We start from the raw sequence: 19,403 nt of genomic DNA on the forward strand, positions 1-19,403 counted from the left end.
ACTTAAAACAATCCGACAAGGGTACAGGCCAGTGCGCGAATACGCGGCTGAATTCAGGCGATATACAGCCAAAATACATGACTAGACAGAAAAAATGAAGATAGAGTTTTTTCGGGATGGGCTAAATGTGGAGTTTGTGGCAAAAGCCCTAATACAAGATGACCCTGGAATCCTGCTGGGATGGACCCAGCTAGCGTGTGAGGTCGAAAACCAAGATCAAATAGTGAAATTTATGAAATCACATCAGCATGGGGGATCCAAACTGGTGTGTCCGAGTACGGGAGCTAAAGAACGACAAAGAACTAGCTTACAACCCCCAGGGATGGAGGGAACGTTACACTGGCAACGAGGCCAATGTGTCCAATGTTGGTTTTTTGGACATTTCGCAGCAGAATGCCCAAATAGAAGGGGCCCCACAGGGAAAAGCCATATCCCAAAGGAACCAGCACCGTCCACTAAGGCAGCACCCAAAAAGACTTTTCAGAAACGGGGTAAACCTGAACCTGGCCTGGAGGCCATGGAAGCGGCCGCAGAAACACCCTCCAAGGAGCAGGAGGACCAAGCTGCTCCACAAACAGGAAACGCCAACGGCCTGCCATGAAAAGGTCCCAATGGCAGGTCCGGACCCCACCAACGCCAAAGGTGAGACACAAAAGGGCCTTACTTTTCATGCAAGTGACTGTAGTTAACCCGAAAAAGGGAACTCATATGACAGTACGAGCGTTAATAGACTCGGGGTGCTCTCGAGATCTAATAGCCCCTGCTCTAGTGACTGGACTGGGGCTAGACGTCACAGAATTAGAGCAGCCCATTGTATTTGAACAAATTGATGGGTCCCACATGAAAGGGGAACCCGCTAGCTATCAAACAGAACCCACCCCGCTGGATATGGGAAATCACTGGAAATCCAGGACTTTTATAGTAAGTACCCCTGTGCATACGTGTCCAAAAAATTCTCTGAGACTGAATGCCATTGGGCAGTATGAGAGGCTGGGGCTATTAAATTAGCGCTCTCTGTGGAAGTACTGGCTAGAAGGAGCAAAAGTGCCATTTGAAGTGTGGACTGAGTATAAAAACTTAGAAGCTTTATATAACCCCCACAGACTCGGTGCCAACCAACTGCAGTGGGCGGAGTTCTTCTCTAAATTCAGCTTCACATTGAAGCACCTCTCTGGCAAAACAAATGACAAGTGACGCTGAGAGATCTCTGTCTTTTGGTGCTACACCTCTGAAGATGCCAGCCACAGCTGCTGGCGAAACGTCAGGAACTACAATGCCAAGACCACGGCAATACAGCCCGGAAAACCCACAACAACCATAATTCTTAAGATGTTACATCAATTATCAACAAGATAATTGGACTGATAATCTGGGTTTCGCTGAGTACGCATACAACTCAGTACACAGTTCCACAGGTGCATCTCCTTTCATGATTACACATGGCTATGAAGGAACTGCAATACCTTTTACACAAGCCCCTACTTCCCAGCAACCAGGAGATTTAGGGGAGTGGTGGACTAACCTAACAGCACAATGGGAAATCAGTAAAAAAGCTTTAGACAAAGCCAAAGAGGACTACAAAAAGTTTGCTGACAAGAAATGGTCTCCACAATGAAAACTGTAGAAAGGAGACTATATATATCTCTACTCAGCACCTTTGGGGAGAACAACCCAGTAAAAAACTCGGATGTAAATTTTTAGGACCATTTCCAGTTCAAAAAGTAATCAATGAAGTGACAGTAGAGGTGGAACTGCCAAAGTACTTACGTCAAACCCACCCAGTATTTCACTTCAGCATCCTAAAGAAAGTTCCCCCTCCAGGCAAATGCCATCCTGAGCGGGGAGCCCCCCACCCCATCCTAGTGGATGGCCAAGTTCATCACGAAATAGAGAGTATTCTGGACTCAAAGCTTAAATACAATAAACTTTATTACCTTGTATGTTGGAAATATTTTGACCCCAGCTACCAAGAATGGATCAATTCCTCTAACATGAATACTCCTAAATTTATCAAGAACTTTCATGATCTCTATCCTGACAAACCTGGACTGCTGTGAAAGGAGGAGGGGGGGGGGGCGGAATGCCATGTCTGTTTACAGCCATGCCATGGTTGTCTGTTTGTTATATTGCTTGTGCCATAATATGCTGAAGCTACTGCATTATTACTAAACTGATGTGTAACTCTCTCTGATCATCTATAACCATATTGCAGACGTTACTTCCTTAGGACCCAGAAACGGCCTCTCCTGTTATCTTAGAGAAATATGCGAGTCTCGGCTAGCCGTGACCTTAGTGTGTCTAGATGCCAGTTTTCACTCCTTTTCCCAGATGCTGGGAATTATGTATTGTATACCTAATGTATAGTCATAACTGAATAGATTCTCACAGAACTCTTGTAGGCTCGCGCGCCAATACCTTAACTGTCATCTGAAGCGCAGGGAAATCAACTAAAACATAGATTGTTTTATTTGAATTGTCACTTCTGTCAAGCGCCGTGATGGAGAACAGACCTGAACTGCATAGATCCTAATAAAGCTACTACTCTGGAACCAACGTGTGTTCACTGTGGATGGGCTTGAGGGGTTTACCTGCCAGGGACTGACAAAGTTAGATAAAAAGGATGGTTATACAAACTCATGGAATATTGGTCTCTTGGTGGTAGGTATTAGCTAATGGAACAGACAAGTTCAGGGTCCTATTCTAGAATAGGAACAGGCAAAATGGATTTAAGAAGTAGCGCCAAAATTTTGTTTAATTTACATGATATAGGTTTCCAGTTTTTAATACCAAATTTGAGTTCACTTGATTATCTCTGCCTGTGTTCTATCATAGAGAGAAGCTTAGAATTGGTCTCTTTGTATTTCAAATAAAAGGGTATAAGATCAAATTACTTCAGAGGCCCTCAATGAAGAATTCATGGAGATTATGTCAGTACACACAACAGTGGCGTAAGTAAGCTTGGCTCTCTTTTCTAATGATAGTTGACATTTCAGGTTCTTTAGGAGGCCTTTGAATCTTTCTTACCTGCTGTCATTGACATTTTATTATGGCCTGTCATCTTGAATATAGTGTAGAATATCAATATGGGTATGTAACAAATGATATCTTGACCACCAGCCATTTTAATTTTTTTTCCTTTTACACAAATCTTACTTTGTTTTGCATGTGTGTATCTGATTTATCTGTGTGGGGAAAAAATCTGCAGTACAGTTTAAAGATCCATGTGGAATATAGTTTGTGGCTTTCAAGGTACATAACTTAAAACACAGATATTCTGATCGTACTGTATTGTCTTTGTGTGTGTCACATTACATCAGAGCAAAATACACAGATTGTTTTATGAGCTTTTCAAGTTCTTGTTCAGGCCATCAAGTTGATTTATTCCGGGTCAAGTATTCATTATTTTACTATCTTGCAGTTCTTGAAAGATGTCCATGCTGATCAGTCAGTTTCCTGATCAGTGTTGTTGCTTGCACAGTTTCATATCTAGACAGTACCAAATAGCAGCAGGCAACTCTTCAGGAAGCAGCAGTAACAGAATTGCCTGTTTGTTGTTTTGCTTATCAGGTTCTAAAAGAGCTTCAATACGATATCATTGCCTGTTTGCAACTGGTAGATTAATTTGAAAATAGCTTTGCAGAGGCATTGTCCCCCACATATAGATTTGAAAGAGAAAGGAGCAGATGTTTGTTCAGAGCAGGGGGAGAGGGATATGGCTTCCTTTAAAGTGATGGTCAAAGTTCATGTGTCTGCACAAATAATATTTTAATTCCATGGTCTAACATTCAAGAAGGTCCACCTTCAAAACACTTGTATTAATAACGTAATCCTGAATGGGGAACGTAATCCCCATTCAGAATCCTGGACTCCTTTACTTTCGGCTCATTTCCTTAATGGATAGCTTTCAGCCAGGATTCCAAATAAAATGTCCCTGAGTCCTATTATCCCATTTCCCACCTTCAGTGCCTTTGGCAGAAGAAATGAAAAGAAAGTTGTTGCTTTAAGTTGAAAGATTGGGAGAAGAAGCTATGCAGGAGCAATATGGATTTAATAATGTATCACAAAACTTGCCTTATGGACTGTTTCCCTGGATTTAAAGAAAGGGAAGTGAGAGGACCAGGGGAAAGTTGAACTGTATTATTGAAGTTGCCCTCTTGCCTCCCAGTTCTAGCTTCAGTATGCAGAGAAGAGGTGACTTAATATCCATAACATACTTCTCTAAACTTTGAGAGAGCTTATAGGCTTTAGATATCTAACTCAGTCCAGTAAAGGTGCTACTGGACTCTTTTTGATTTTGCTACTACAGACTAACACGGCTAACTCCTCTAGATATCTAACTGTATCACAGTTCAGAAGAGCACAACTTCTGTGCAGTGGTATTTGTTCATACTTCTTTTGCATTTAGCAATTTTATATTTGGGAGATGCTTGAAATTTAATGAGCTTTTCTTAAATTATATGCAGTAAAAGTGTGGAACTGTGGCTTTGGCACTATGGCATGTATTGAGCAAGTTGTTTTCAGCTGTTACTCAATTTCTGAAGATATTTTTATTTTATTTATTTTACTTCATTTATACTCCACCTTTCTCCCAAATGGAGAGCCAAAGCAGTTTACATCAGTCTCCACTCTCCTCTCCTCCATTTTTTCCTCACAACTATCCTCTGAGGTAGGTTAGGCAGAAAGTGTATGTGATCAAACCCGTGAGCACCCACGGCAGAGTGGGAAATAAAATCTGGATTGCCCAGATTCTAGTCCGTCACTCTAGCTACTAAGACACACTGGCTGTCAAGAAAAGACTGAGTGTTGGTGTGTGTGCTTGGAACAAAAACTGCCTTTCCCTTTGTAGATTTAAGGATCTAGATCAAAAGAAATTATATTTCTAACTGATGAAACAAGATTCAATTGCTCATGTTTGTCTTGTTAATGTCTCGAGATTCACAAGTGAACTTTGAGATGGCATTAAACATGATCAACACAAACACTGCAATCTATAGTTCTGTGTGTACTCAGGACTATTATGAGTTGGAAATTTCCGTGTGCTTATTGGCATTTCTAATAGCATACACCAAGTCTTCGTTTTTCTTTAGAAGACAATGAGAACTCCAATAGGAGTGAAGATCAGTAGTCAATATTTCAGCCACTGGATCCAAACCTTTTTATTTTTGCAACTATCACTTATCAAAGGACTATTCTCTGGTTCGTACTCAGCTGTTTGGTTTGATACATCAACACACAGTTTGCATGGATGTGCTATCCTAGATTATCACTTCTAAGCATACTGTCATGTCACTTTATTGATTGCGCACTCAATACTTTTCAAGGAGACTACATCTCTTCAGCTGAGAGTTAACAAGCAATGAGAGGTCCAGTGAACAATATGCAAGTGTCAGAACAGATGGGCATAATTGACTTGAGACAAGTATTGAGGCAAGGGTTAACAAGAGCCAATTTTGGCCTCCAGACAAATAGGACCTTGTATGCCCCCATCTCATCATTCAGATCCAACCCAAACATCATATGGAAATAAATCACATAACTTGGCAAGTTCTACAGGTCCCCAGGATGACTGGAGCCCCTGGAATTTGTCCCTAAAGCCCCACCCCCACTTTGTGGGTCTACAGACAGGTGTTTGCTTGACCTAGATGTCTTTCAGAGGATTATGGGGTTGAGCTAAAAGCCCCCTGGAAAAAATAAGTTTTGAAGAAGAATTTTGATAAAAGAGTTGAGCTAAAAGCCCCCTGGAAAAAATAAGTTTTGAAGAAGAATTTTGATAAAAGAGAGGGAAGTGTTTGTGAATCTTGGGAATTCCAGGCATAATGAGCAACAAGAGAAAATCTTTGACAACATTACACTAAATATGGTAATATCGAAGCACCAATTCATTTTGCCCAAATGAAACATTAGAACTCATTGACAAATTAATAAATCTCTGGAGCCAGATGTCATTCACACAAAAGTGAACACAAATGTGAAATTGCTGATCTTTAACAAAAATATGCAACTTGTCATTGTACTGGAAGATAAAAGTAAAATCTGATGGTCACAAAGTCACAAATGTGGAAAAAGTCACAAATGTGGGAAACATTTGAAAAGATAAAGGGCATTCTTGTATGCAGCCGAGGAGGGATATTGCTTTTGCACCCTTCTTGTGAGCTTCCCAGAACATGCTGCAGTCCACTGTTAGAAAAAGAATGCTGGACTAGATGGACCCATTGTCTTATTTGGCAGGCTCTTATGTTCTTAAATAATTCAATTTCTTCATACTTTTGGATTTTATTCTGGCTTCTGGTTATAGATCCTCAAAAATGTCGATGAGGAAGTTATTGTTTTGATACTCCTCTATCCAAAAAACTTTCCATATGTAATCTAGAACATTATGTGCTAGTACACAACATGCTACAGTATTTTTTACTGCAGAAAGTTTTTTTTTAAATTTAGTTGGGCATTACATATTCCACGCACATTGCTGCACAATGAAATGGTACTATCCAGGATTATACCACTCCAATCTATTACCATCACTCTGCATAATGTATAAATTTGATCTGGTTGGCTAGAAGCTTGTACCTGTGATCTAGCAACCTCTGGACTATCCAGGAATGTTTACTACTCGTTCCATTTTATTCTCAAATAATCAGGCCAAAGGTTGATTTAGGACTTGCTCCACCTTGTCTGAGTCCTACAAGGACCTGTTGCTAAGGGCATTCTGAATAACAGGAAATTCATCACATGCTTATATAGAGAAATACCTGGTGTCTATTGATGGTCAGCAAAAAGAAGTTGATAGATAACATAACAAAGCCCCAGTTGTTACCCATGTTCTAGACTAAACTATCTTTTTAATAATTTTATTTGTAGGCAGAAAAATGGCATCATATCTGGAATTGTCTCTCTGATGCAGTTTTCCCAACATTATGTCTAACTGCAAGTACGGGGAGCAGGGCTTTTTTTCTGGGAAAAGAGGTGGTGGAACTCAGTGGGTTGCCCTCGGAGAAAATGGTCACATGGCTGGTGGCCCCGCCCCCTGATCTCCAGACAGAGGGGAGTTGAGATTGCCCTCCACGTAACCCCCTCTGTCTGGAGACCAGGGGGTGGGGCCACCAGCCATGTGACCATTTTCAAGATGTTCCGTAACTCTGTTCCACCGCATTCCAGCTGAAAAAAAGCCCTGATGGGGAGAATGCACTACATACAATCCTCCCATTATGCATGATTGACATTTTGTCAGTTGAGCTGTGTTGCCAACTGGAGAGCAGCATTGATGCAGCAGCGCAAAAGGCAGAGCTGGGCCACTGTCTAGGACATGAGCTGTATCCCATGGATTGAATTGAGATCTCATGTATATAGTTCCATGAACTGCTGTGACAGGACTTGTGTCATAAGGGGCATTTAGACTGGAAGGCTATGCATTAATATAATCTGTATAAAATTACTGGTGTCCTCGCTGTCATGGGCTAACATAGCTCCTCTTCTCAAATTAAATATTGCAGTTATTCTTACATGATTACCTCCTCCAAGGTGATATTCAGGCAGTTTTTCCTCTGAATTGCCTATTACTGTTAAATGTGGTTATGCAGTCCAGTTATTCCATCGTATGGTTTATATTTTGGCTGGATCCCATGGAGCCATCCCATTTCCACAGATTGAAGGGATTTCCATACACAGAGTGCAGCTGCTCTCCTCTCCCATCCTGTTTCTGTCCAAAATGCCTGCCCAAAATCTTGTTCCATGAGGACAGGGATACCCTAGGAACAGTATCAGGGCAGATTCTGAGGTCTGCAGCAGGAGAGAGGAATTGGTAAAACTAGCCCCTCTTTCGGCTCACAGAAATTCTCCATTGGATTCAATCCAATTGACCAGCATGGGAGGAACACTTTGGGGGTCATTAACTGATACCATTTTGTTTTTAAAACCTTGCAATTATACTAATATGTCCTTCTTTCTGCAGTTGTCTGCTGTATTCTTAAATTCTGTGTTTAATTGTGAGGCAGATACATTTCCTTTTCTTGCTTGCACATTAGTCAGCAATCCCAAGACGAGGCATTTTTTTTCTAGTCCCTAATTAATGAATTCAGCAGGAGAGTGATCATTTAGTTTCCTTGTGCTGGTGGTAAGGTACAGTCTACACTGCTGTCTTAGAGAAGAATTGCATGTTTTGTTGCCTTGCTCATACAGGGTCCCTGCTATCTAATCACAAAATACTTATCAAACATAAAAGGGAAGCTGGAGTAATAAGCTCATTATAGCAGGTGACAGTTTTGGTTTATGAATGATAGCATGGTCAGAGAAAGGAACGGAGTAAGCAAGCACTGCCTCATAACATGGTTCCTTAAAATAGTCATTGGATGAGAACAGCTTTGGAGCTGCTAATGAGTCTTAGCGTCTGCATGTGTACAGAGCCAGTGTGATGTAATGGTTGGATTTCAGAATAGGGCTGGGAAAACCTGGATTCAGTTCTCTTGCATGAAGCCAAGTGGGTGATCTTGGGCCGTTCACTCCCTTTCTCAGCAGAATCTATGTCACAAGAATTTTCTGAGGATAAATGGGTGAGGGGGCAGGGAGGGCCGTGCCTGCTGTCCTTGGAGAAAGGACAGGATAAAAACATGGCAGATCCAGAATAGACAGAGTGTCAGTGCTCTGAGCACAATTGCATTGAGTTATTGATGGGCTTGCGGAAAAATTTTCAGATCTGTTATCTGTGACGACTCAAATGAGCATAGTAGTCTGAAAGAAAACTGTTGACTTTGCCACTAGTCTGCAGTTTGGCATGCAGTTCAAATTACTGACACTGCCGGTGAAAAGCCAGCAATTCTTTTATGCTGATAAAAAGTTCACAGTTCTTTCTGTATGATAGATTTGAACAGTGATTTCCAAACAGTGGTCAGAACCTACCAGTGGCTGTAGGAGCCTTAGGGTTAGTGGATGGTGATAACAGTCCTATTCTCTTGGCACTTGGTGTGGTACATGCTAACTACAAAGCCTTTGATTTAATGTGTGCACATAATTGTTTACAGAAGTGTTGAGCTGTGTATTTACTTAAATGTCTAGCCCAGTCCCTCCCTAAGGAGAACAGAACAGAAAAAAACACATCCTAATTAAAGCTATGTAAAATACAGTAAAACATCCTAGTAGCTGGAAGCCTCCCCAAAAGTTATGAAATGACAATCATAATGATGAACTCAACAGGATGTTCTCAGTAAAGTTGGTGCTTGCAAAGGAACACAGAACAAATGACTTGGATCCTAAGCAGTGCAAGCAGAACTGTGCTGGAGGAAGGCAGCTCCCCCCCCCCACCCATTGCAGCTTTCTTTGCCCTCTGAAATTCTGTTCCTGTAGGTCACTGGACCTGAAGGGACAGTTTAGTAAGTAAGTTGAAAGATTGGGAGTAGAGAGGGAGAATCTCCTGTGTAGATGGGAAAGCTATTCCATAAGAAGAGCAGACCTAGTGCTGATGGAATGGCACCTTAGGATCTAAATCCCAAAGGTATGCAGGGCCCAAGACATTAGGCCAGGAATTCCTTAGCTTTGCATGTGCCACTGTTGTGGTTTGCTTGTCCTTTAGGAGTCACCCCAGTTTTTTCCACTGGTTGCTTGACTTAATTTTTTTTATTACATTTTATTTTCTGGACAAATAATGAGATACAGAAAGAAAAAGGGGAAAGGGAATAAAGATTGTAACTGAAGAAAAATTAAGACACCCTTTACAAGGACTGTTAGAAATACAATACAATCGCTCTATAATGTTTTTACTTGTATAAATTGTAACACAACCATTCTCCAGAGTATTTCATCTCTTGACTTAATTTTGAATGGCAAACAATCTTTTTTGTTTCTATTTTATAAATCTTAATTAGGCATTTTGTGAAGAAATAATTTTTGTCTTTTAAGTTTCCTGCACGTCGACTTTATTGGGTGACCCACATTCTAGCATTATGAGTGTTAGAAAAAAAGTTCTTTCCACCTGTTTTCCACACCATACATATATCGGTATCTATCTTGTCCCCTTTTGTCTTTTTTCTAGACTATAAAGCCCCCAATTCTTTATTTTTTCCTCCTAGTGATGATGTTCTGTTCCTTGATCATTTGGGTTGCTCCTTTGTGCAGTCCTTCTTGCTCTAAGAAATCCCTTAAGAGATGGGGTGACCTCTGCTTTCACCCATACTGAATAATGCACTATCAGTCCACCTTAGCGATCATTTGCAAGGTGATTTCCCCATTTCATGCAGTAAAATCCAATTGCAAAGTGAATTGAAAGTGCATTTATTCGGCATGTGTGAAAGCCGCTCAAACTGCATGAGTATTCTGAATGCAGCTATTCAAGGACATTATAATGCCATCCATTTTGTTTTCAGCCTATTTCTTAATAGTTCTAGCATATTATTTGGGTTTTTTTCCCTGCTGCTGCTGCATAGTCAAGTTGACATTTTCATGGAAGTGTCTCTATAATTCCAAGATCTGTTTCCTGGTTAATTCAGACTCTGTTAATGTATTTGTAAAATCGAACTCTCAATACATGTTTTCCCTCCCACTTATCTTGATAGTGTTATGAAACAAGCCAATTTAAGAGCATATCATAAGAAAATTGTGCATGTTGTATTTTCAGAAGGTAAGATTTTATCTTGTGTGACTTATTACCTAAAAAAATCCATTTGTGTAATTATTTTACAACACATTTTTGTATTTATTATTGAATACGTTTTAGATAATGGAGGCCAAACACTGGCAGGTGGAAATAACTGGCCATTAAGAGGAAGGAAGTGGACCCTGTGGGAAGGAGGAATAAGAGGGGTTGGATTTGTTGCAAGTCCTTTACTGAAACGGAAGGGAGTGGAAAGTCACGACCTCATTCACATTTCTGACTGGCTGCCAACTCTGGTGAGCCTTGCTGGAGGATGTGCAAATGGCACAAAGCCCTTAGATGGCTTTGATATGTGGAAAACAATCAGGTAACTTCCTTAATAAAACACTTGAAATTGGATTCTGCTTTAATAAGACTTTATCCTCAAGAGAAAATGTTGTGAAGGCTGAAACCCTACATCTCAGCCCTTTTATCTGTATTTTAAAACAGTCTGATTAAAGCAGTCTTCTAAAGTAAATATTTGAAATGTGTTTTAACAATTTGATACAATGTTTTAATTGATTAACAGCAACCAAAATAGCTTATTTTGTACTGTGGGGTATTGAACACAATATCAAAAACAAATGAGTGATTGACCAAAGGTGGGCAAGTAGCAGAAAAAGCAGAAATATGATTGGGGTGGGGGGTGGGAATCTGACGACTCAGTCCTGTGCATGTTTCCTCAGAATTAAGCTCTCTTGAGTTTAGTAGGACTTACTCCCAAGTAAGTGTGTAGAAAATTGTATTCACAGTGATTTAATTTTTTTCTGAACGATGGACAAAGTGTGTTAGATATTGGAATGCAAAATGTGGTTGTCATTCTAAACTAGAATATAGTTTCATCATTGTGTAACATGCTGTTTATAAGTAGAAATTAGTATTGTATTGGGGGGAGGACGTGTATGAAATCTATTCATGTGAACAGAACAATATTACCTATACATTGTCTTGAAAAATAAACATGTGCAAAACCTAGGAAGATTCCAAGTTATAGTTATATGTATGAAAACAGATATTACTTAAAATATACAAATGTGAAGAAGTTATCACTGGCAGTCTGTATACACTTGATGTTCAGTTTCCTCAGTTTCAATATGGAGTATATTTGTGTACAGATTAGAGATCTAGGAGCAAAGCAGCTTTCCTACCGTTTCCCAATCCCTGAATAATCAGTGGGAGAAGGAAGAGGATAATGGGACAACTTCCAACCACCAGTTAGAGGATTCATGGACACAGCAACCAGTATCCAGGGAGTGACTGACTTGAGCTCAGAAAGTAAACTAGTGTAAGATAATCAAATATAGTAAAGATTTGTGATGGAATCATATTTACTTCCATATATTTTAAAAATGCATGTAAATTGTGGAAGTTTTCAGAAATGAACATGCCTTACACATTTGTTACTATTAGTGGGTTTCCTTAGAGGAGTGACTGTCCATTTACTTATTATTGAGATGTTTGTACAATCCCAGTGAACACCCATTGTACTATTTCCGAAAACACTCTTTTTAACTCCAGTCATTTGTGGCAAAGTTTGCTCCATTTAATTCCACCCCCGCCCCCCCACCAATAGCTTTCCCTATTTCTTTACAAAGTAAACAGCTTTCCCCCCAGAGTGCTGATTGCTAGAACAATGTAACCAGATACCTCTCAATGATGCCAGAATGAAACTGGTTTACAGGTATCACAAAGTAAACAAGAAATGCAGAGAGGTGATAATTGCTTAATTGAGTTATTGGTGATAAAGTAGCTTGCAATCTTCTGGAGTGAAACAAGGGATTTCACTGAATCTATAATAGCCATGTTTTTTAATGGATTGGATTAAGCTACCTGGGGTTTAAGGTGGGATATATGTAGCATGTGCACAGAATTGTTGGTAGACCCCCTTGGAAGAAAACATCTGCAGCAATTATAATTTTGCAACAGACAAGAATACTTGTCTGCTCCTTGCTTGATTCTGTCATGCATCAGTTACTTACAAGAGCTTTCTATCCGAACTGTTTAAACTATTTTTGCCTGCCTGGGGTGATGATCTTATTATTCTCTCTGTTTGGATGGGTATCTCCAGGGATGCGTTAGGTATTGGTTATCTTCCTTTTGCTAGAGGTTGCGCTGGATGAAACATGGGATGTCTTCCAGCTTTTTCCTTCTGTGCACTTTCCCAAGTACTGCAGACAAACCAGAATGTATACATTCAAATTAAGGATGCAATTATGGCATTCAGGATCCTCAAAAGCTAATACAATTAAAATCTTGCACATGCTGCAATACTTTAATTGGGATTGCCCCTGAAAAATGTCCAAAAGCCACAGCTAGTGCAAAATGCTGCTGCGATTCATGATGGGAACGGGACAGTAGTTGCTTGCTACTTTAGTTCGCACTAATTAACAAGTTTTGTGGCATAATTCAAGGTACTAGTGGTAGGACTGGCTTGGCAATGTAGGTAAGCTAGGCAGCCACCTAGGATACCAGGCTTTAACAGGCACAAAATTAAACAGAAATGAATTTCTTTTCTCTGTTTAAAAAAAAAGGTATCATTTCCTCTGTGTATTGAATTGGGGCAGGGTGCCAGAAATCTCTAACCAGCCCTGAGCAGTGGTAAAATGTGAAGTTCTGTACATCTAGGAGGCAGGTATTTTATGAAGCATCTTCTTCCATGTGGCCCCTATCATCCATTTACATCTACAGGAGATTCCTGATTGTGGGCTCCTGTGAAATGAAATCGATTGAGGCACTGACATTGACTTTAGGGGTGCAGCTGTTGAACTCATTCCCAAAATAGGCCTCTCGAACTCCTCCCTTTGGACAGTCACAAAGAATTAAAAGCCGTCTTATTTAGGCATTTTTAAATGGATTTATATTTATGTGTTTGTTTTTCTTATTGGTACATTACAGAGTTTTGCAGGATCTTTAAAAACATTTTAGTGATTATGTTTTGTTAGACCCTATTTTTTGAGGAAAAGCAGTATGCATATTTTAAAATAAAGAATTCAAGAACAAGATGTTGATTTCCCAATAAATATGGAAGACCCTCCCCACTATTCTTCACTAATTTTTGAGGATCTTTTTCTTTATGTTAGCACATTCACATACTTAAATGATAAACAGCTTTTCATTGTATCTTGAGAGGACCTCAAACAGAAATGCTAAAATACTAGGTGAGGATTTCTGCTAAACTGTAGAAGGAAATTAATGTTTTCTTTTTTCTACTAAACTTTGTTGCAGCGAAGGAAAACCTTCCCCCAGAAAGGAGCTGCTTCATAACATAGACCCAGTGTTCGTGGATCCATCTCCATGTGAGTCTGTAATGAATTGCTGGAAGAGATGTCTTTAAGTCTGGGTGGGTGGGACTTTACCCCATCAAGGTAGGTTTTATTTTTCTCTCGGCGTGGAGAATTGAGACAAGGCTGGACACCAGCCATTCTGCCACTTTGCCATAAAGTGTTGTGGTGATCTCATCTGCAGAGCAGAGTTAACTACCCTTTAAATCATTCCCAGAGTCTGCTACATTCTCTTGTGTGTTCAAAATTACTCATGTAAAATATAAGGCGGTCCAGAGTGGAGGCTGTTGACAGATAACCACATGCCTCAGGTACATGGGGAGGCACACAGCCAAAGACCAAAACGCCTCCAGAGCTGAGGAGTGGCGGTTATCTTCTAAATAGTTGTGTATAAAAGCATATGTTGTTTCATGTATAATAAAGCTCCATTGTTGACCTTGAGAAAGGAGCGGATGAAAAGCATTAGTTCTTGCACGGTTGTGAAGTTCCAAGGCCCATGCTTGCTTTTGTGTCGTAATCAAAAATGTTGGAGGTTTTGCCAGTTTTCTGCTTTTCTGCTAAACGCTGTCTACTTTACAGCTCTCCTTAGATTTTATTTTATTTTATTTTGCCAGATACTAAGCCTTTCAATATGGAGATCATTCACACACACAAAATTCATTGGAACACATCTTTTTTACACATCTCTCTAAGCTCCTTTAATTAAATTACTGCACAATAACGAAGGGGGAGGGTGGGGGCTGTCCAGAAACACAGACTGCAGTCTTTGCATGGCTCCCAGGCTTTGCAAGTGATCTGCCTTTCACTGTTTCTTTTCCCACTACAAAAGTGGAAGTAAGGGGGGCAAAAGGAAGGGAAGGGATAGCTGAATTGAAACAGGACTCCCTGGGAGGCAGGGCTCCTCATTCTATCCTGTCTGTTCCCCACTAGTAATGAAAGGCCAAGTGTTCATGGGAATGAGTGAGTGTATGTGAACACGGATGTTTGTAAAAGAGAGAGAACGGAGAGTAGAAAGAAAACGTATTGCGCTTCTTGATCAGGCGAAAATGTATGCAATCTCCAAGGTCATGTACTTTTTCAGCGTGGTGCTGAAGCACCTGGTGAATGGGTTAGCATGCTGCACACATCCTGGAAGCTACATGCTGTATAGGCCTGCTCTCTGTTATATGGAGACATCCTGTACCACAAAAACAAAAACAGCAAGGTGGGAGCACTTCACAATGGATAGGTATATGTGAAAGAGACAGTCGCAACTGCAAAAATGGGGTTTGTTTGATTTGCTCTTAATTCTTCCATAGTGAAAACACATATAGAGTCATGTAGAGGTTAATGATGTGTCATAGAAGCAGGAGAGTTTCCACACATGGGTTAAATGATAGAGCTGCTGTACTGTGGCTGTATAGTTAAGGTACATTAGTTTTTCAAAATTCTGTCATTATTGAGCCTGAAACTTCTGTTCATCATAAAATCCAGATGCTTTTTCCCATCAGTCTTGAAATCTGATATGGAGGTTCCACCTGGAGATGAATGTGGTCTAACTAAATTCCATAAAAATCCAATGTAAAGTGGCTGCGTTACTGAAGTTTTTAAAACATACATTGACCCTGCAGGTGCAAAAAATGTGACTTCAGTCTCTCCTGCTATTTTACATTCGATCAAAAATTCACAAATATGCTAGGGATTGTTTCCTAACTGGTTTGTTGAATTCATACTTAAAAGTTTGTCTTACCCACTGAAGATATTGTAGCCCATGATAGGTGGCTAAGAGTGATTTCAGCGGATTTAGGTCTGGAATTAACAGCTTCGAATCATATTGTAATTCACTAATCAGAAGTCATTGTGAGGTAATAGATCCAGAGGAGTTAGCTGTGTTAGTCTGTAGTTGCAAAATAGTAAAAAGTCCAGTAGCATCTTTAAGACTAACCAACTTTATTGAGGCATAAGCTTTTGAGAAACACAGCTCTCTTTGTCAGATGTATCATGCATCTGACGAAGAGAGCTGTGGTTCTTGAAAGCTTATGCCTCATAAAGTTGGTTAGTCTTAAAGGTGCTACTGGACTTTTTACTATTGTGAGGTAAGAGGATGAGATAATTTAAGAACCGTTTACTTTAAGCTAGGCATCACCGGAATCAGTTTTCTGCCAGGACTCATCCTTGTACATGAGGGCATATCTCTGAACATGTGTAAAGTGCATTTCCCTCACTCCTGAAGTGCTACAATTCTATCCCTCTGTTATTAAGGAACAGTGCTTTCAAGTAAGGTGATGTGACCTCCAGAAAGTCTTTGTCCCAACCACTGTAGAAATTAAAAAGTATTTTTAGGAGTGACATCTGTACAGCACACCTGGTGGCACACTGATTCTTTTCTCTACAGAAGCAACACATGTACATATTCAATTGGTTGGCCGGTAGTCTGGTGGGTGACAGCATATGAGCTGGCTGATACAAGCTCCAGCTATGCCAACTTGTCTTAAAAAGAATGTTTTGCACACTGATAACATCCCTATCAGATCCTGTTAGGAATTTCATGTCCCAGTGCAGCTCAGTTCTCTCAAGTTCATTACTATTTCTCATGCAAGTTTTACATCCTTTTGCCCATCCAAGGGCCAACTGCCCCCCTAGCCAGTTTCCCACTCCTGATGTATTTGTAGAAATGCTTATTGTTTGTCTTGATGATTTTAGCAATCTGCTCCTCAGATTCTCTTTTTGCTTACCTTATGACCAACTCAACATTTGTTTTGCCAGAACCTACACTCCTTTTTGTTCTTTTCACGCAGGAAAGTGTTTAGCTTTTAAAAGAAACCTTTTTTGCTTTTTTTGTTGACTTGGCTCAGTATTCAGTAACCCTATAGGCACTGTGTTAGACTTGGTGCTAGCTTTCCTGACAGGAGGTATACGTTAATAGAAGTATGTAACTGTTTCCAAAATACGTCTTTGAAAAGCTATGACAAAATTTTGAAAGATGGATGAATTCTGCCATGTGCCCATGTTATTTGTAAAACAATCCAAAGCATAAAATACATCCCAAGACCTAGAGGGTCCTTCTTTGGTCATCTAGTCCAACTTTGAACCCTCCATGATTAATGTTGCATCAGCCACTGAAAAAAGAGGCTTGATCAAACTGCATGTTAAACAAAGTTTAGTGGTTCTTTCATATTTTAACCAAAGCAGCCTGGGGGATATGCTGAGAGTCTGAAATGGTGCATCTTCCCCATCCTTTCTATTCCAGCTAAAAATCACCTCCCTCAACTTACTTTTTACGTATAGAAGGAAAAAATGTGGGTACCAAGAGCTTCTCCAGAAGCGTAATAATGAAGCTGGAAAATGACCAGCAGGGGGGAAGTTGAACCACTGCTCCTTGCTGGTCCTGCTCAGATTCAAGCTACCTATATTGATCTGTTTTTTTTAATGTAACAGAGAGTCTCAGAACTCTGTGCTATGTGTAATTTGAGGATGACAGTGCAGGAAATTCCATTGCTGGCTCAGTTGCTGAATTGCTTTTGCAGTGAGGAAGGTTTCCCAAAAGTTCAACCTGAATTTGTTCTCCCTGTTGAATCAAATGGCAAGACTTTTTTCTTAGTATGCTTTCTTCAGTTACAATTATTTATCCCCTTTTACATGATACCCTTTTTCAGTACTTGAATCCTCAACATATTTTGCTTAGTCTCCTTCCTGGTATAGCGTAGAGTTAGTTACTCTAGTACAGTGACTGACAATGCAGTCTGAAGCGACATTAGATGCTTGAAATCAGAGGGCTCAGGAGGGTGCAACTCTGTTTAGAATTGCACTGTAAGAGAGTGATGTTTGAACCAGCAGGATCGCAGTTCATTTGTTAGCTCAGAAGGTAGCCTTATGCCAGTGTCTGCCAGTCTCTGATCTCCATTTGCATTATGGAGTTGGATCCTATGATTCTGTTCCGCCTTCTGCCACTGGCATGGATAGAGCTCTTGTCATTAGCAGAACAGTATCATGGGATATTATCCATAGTTTTGCAGTACTGAAGCATGTGGCTGAGGAGTTTTTGTCACAGACAGTTCACTGGAGATCATGTAATTACTGCTGAGTATCACTGAAAGCAGAAGGATCTGTTTCCACCTTCCTCAAGAGGTGGTGCTGGAGGTACTGGCCTGCTATCACTGCACTGTATGGGCACACAGCTGCTGAATGGTTGACAGTGCTTGGCCTGGGTGGAGGTCATCACCTGTACTTGGTGCCACTGACCGTTTAGCTGCTGTGAACATATGCCATTGGTATGAACAGGGGCTATGGAAGAATACAGTGCTTTCAGTAGACTTTATGCAGGAGATTTTATTTACTGTCTTCATTTGCAGGGCTGGATCGACGGGGGGGCAGGGGGGGTAGTCTGCCCCCGGCGCCGCCAAAGAGGGGGCGCTGGGTGCAGCTGCCAGCTGCTGGGAGCGTGCGGGGGGCTGGGAGGCTGCCCGCACCATTTGCCTGCAGCACAGGACGGGGTGGACGGCTTGCTGCATGCTCCCTGTCCTGCGGAGCAGGTGAATGGCAGCACGGGGGGCTGGGAGGCCGCCCGCACCATTTGCCTGCCCCGCAGGACAGGGGGCAGCCGGCCACCCCCTGACCTGTGGGGCAGGTGAATGGTGCAGGTGGCTTCCCAGCCCCCTGAGCTGCCTCCGCCAACTCCGCGGAATGGCGGGGTAGCTGGTAAGCTGCAGGGGCGGCATGCTCCTCCCTGCGTGATGATGTCATGGAAGTGACGTCATCATGCAGCGCCGGGAGCGCGTGCGCTTGGGTTGCCCTGGGCGCCGGCAACCCTAGAGCTGGCCCTGTTCATTTATAGTCTTCCTTTCTTATTGAGAATCATGGTGGACTCCCAAATTAGAAGATAATGCAACCAAAACATTGGAATAATACTACAAACAATGCAAACAAAAATGTTTTACAAAATTAGAAAATATTGCAATAAAAACTGCATAATACATATAGCAAACTAATGCCAAGAATAAATGAAAACTGTTTAAAATAGTCACAGACATTAAGGTTTAGAATCCTGCTAATTTTATAAATAAACTTCCTTCTGTTCTAAGATGCATGTGCCAGGTGCATGTGCATGCTGGTGTTTCTCAGGCGTTCTACTCAAACAGGCTACCACAAAAAGAAAAAAAACCAACAGCTAGGTCTATGGAGAAAGTGTTGGAGGAAAATATTGTAACTTGTGCATACGTACAATGCTTACTGAATGTCAGTGTCTAGACACTGAATCATTTTCCCCGCCCCCACCAATGACCAGCATTTGCAAATTTTCTTGGCTTAAAAAAACCCAACTTTACACAGAGTGTCAGATAATTGGAACACTGACTTAACATAAAAGCATATTACTTCCTAATGAAAATGATAATTATATTGACCATATAAAGGAATAAAATAACAGGTACGTGTTTCCAATTAAGCACACTGGAGAAAAATATTCCAAAATGCATATATCACACACATTTGTTATAACTTTGCATTGTTCCTTTTAAAAAAGCAAC

The 19,403-nt window shown here is 40.8% G+C and overlaps 1 protein-coding gene across 1 annotated transcript in view; it reads left to right on the plus strand.

Annotated features, from left to right (window-relative positions):
• The window catches only part of ARSB (arylsulfatase B), an 84,812-nt gene that overhangs the window by 35,424 nt on the left and 29,985 nt on the right, over nt 1-19,403 (plus strand). The window contains exons 5-6 of the mRNA XM_054987419.1: nt 10,703-10,946; nt 13,844-13,914. Coding sequence (XP_054843394.1) covers nt 10,703-10,946; nt 13,844-13,914 — 315 coding nt within the window. The remainder of the gene's footprint in view (nt 1-10,702; nt 10,947-13,843; nt 13,915-19,403) is intronic.

This window comes from Eublepharis macularius, chromosome 8 (assembly GCF_028583425.1).
Source record: "Eublepharis macularius isolate TG4126 chromosome 8, MPM_Emac_v1.0, whole genome shotgun sequence".
Lineage (NCBI taxonomy): Eukaryota > Metazoa > Chordata > Lepidosauria > Squamata > Eublepharidae > Eublepharis > Eublepharis macularius.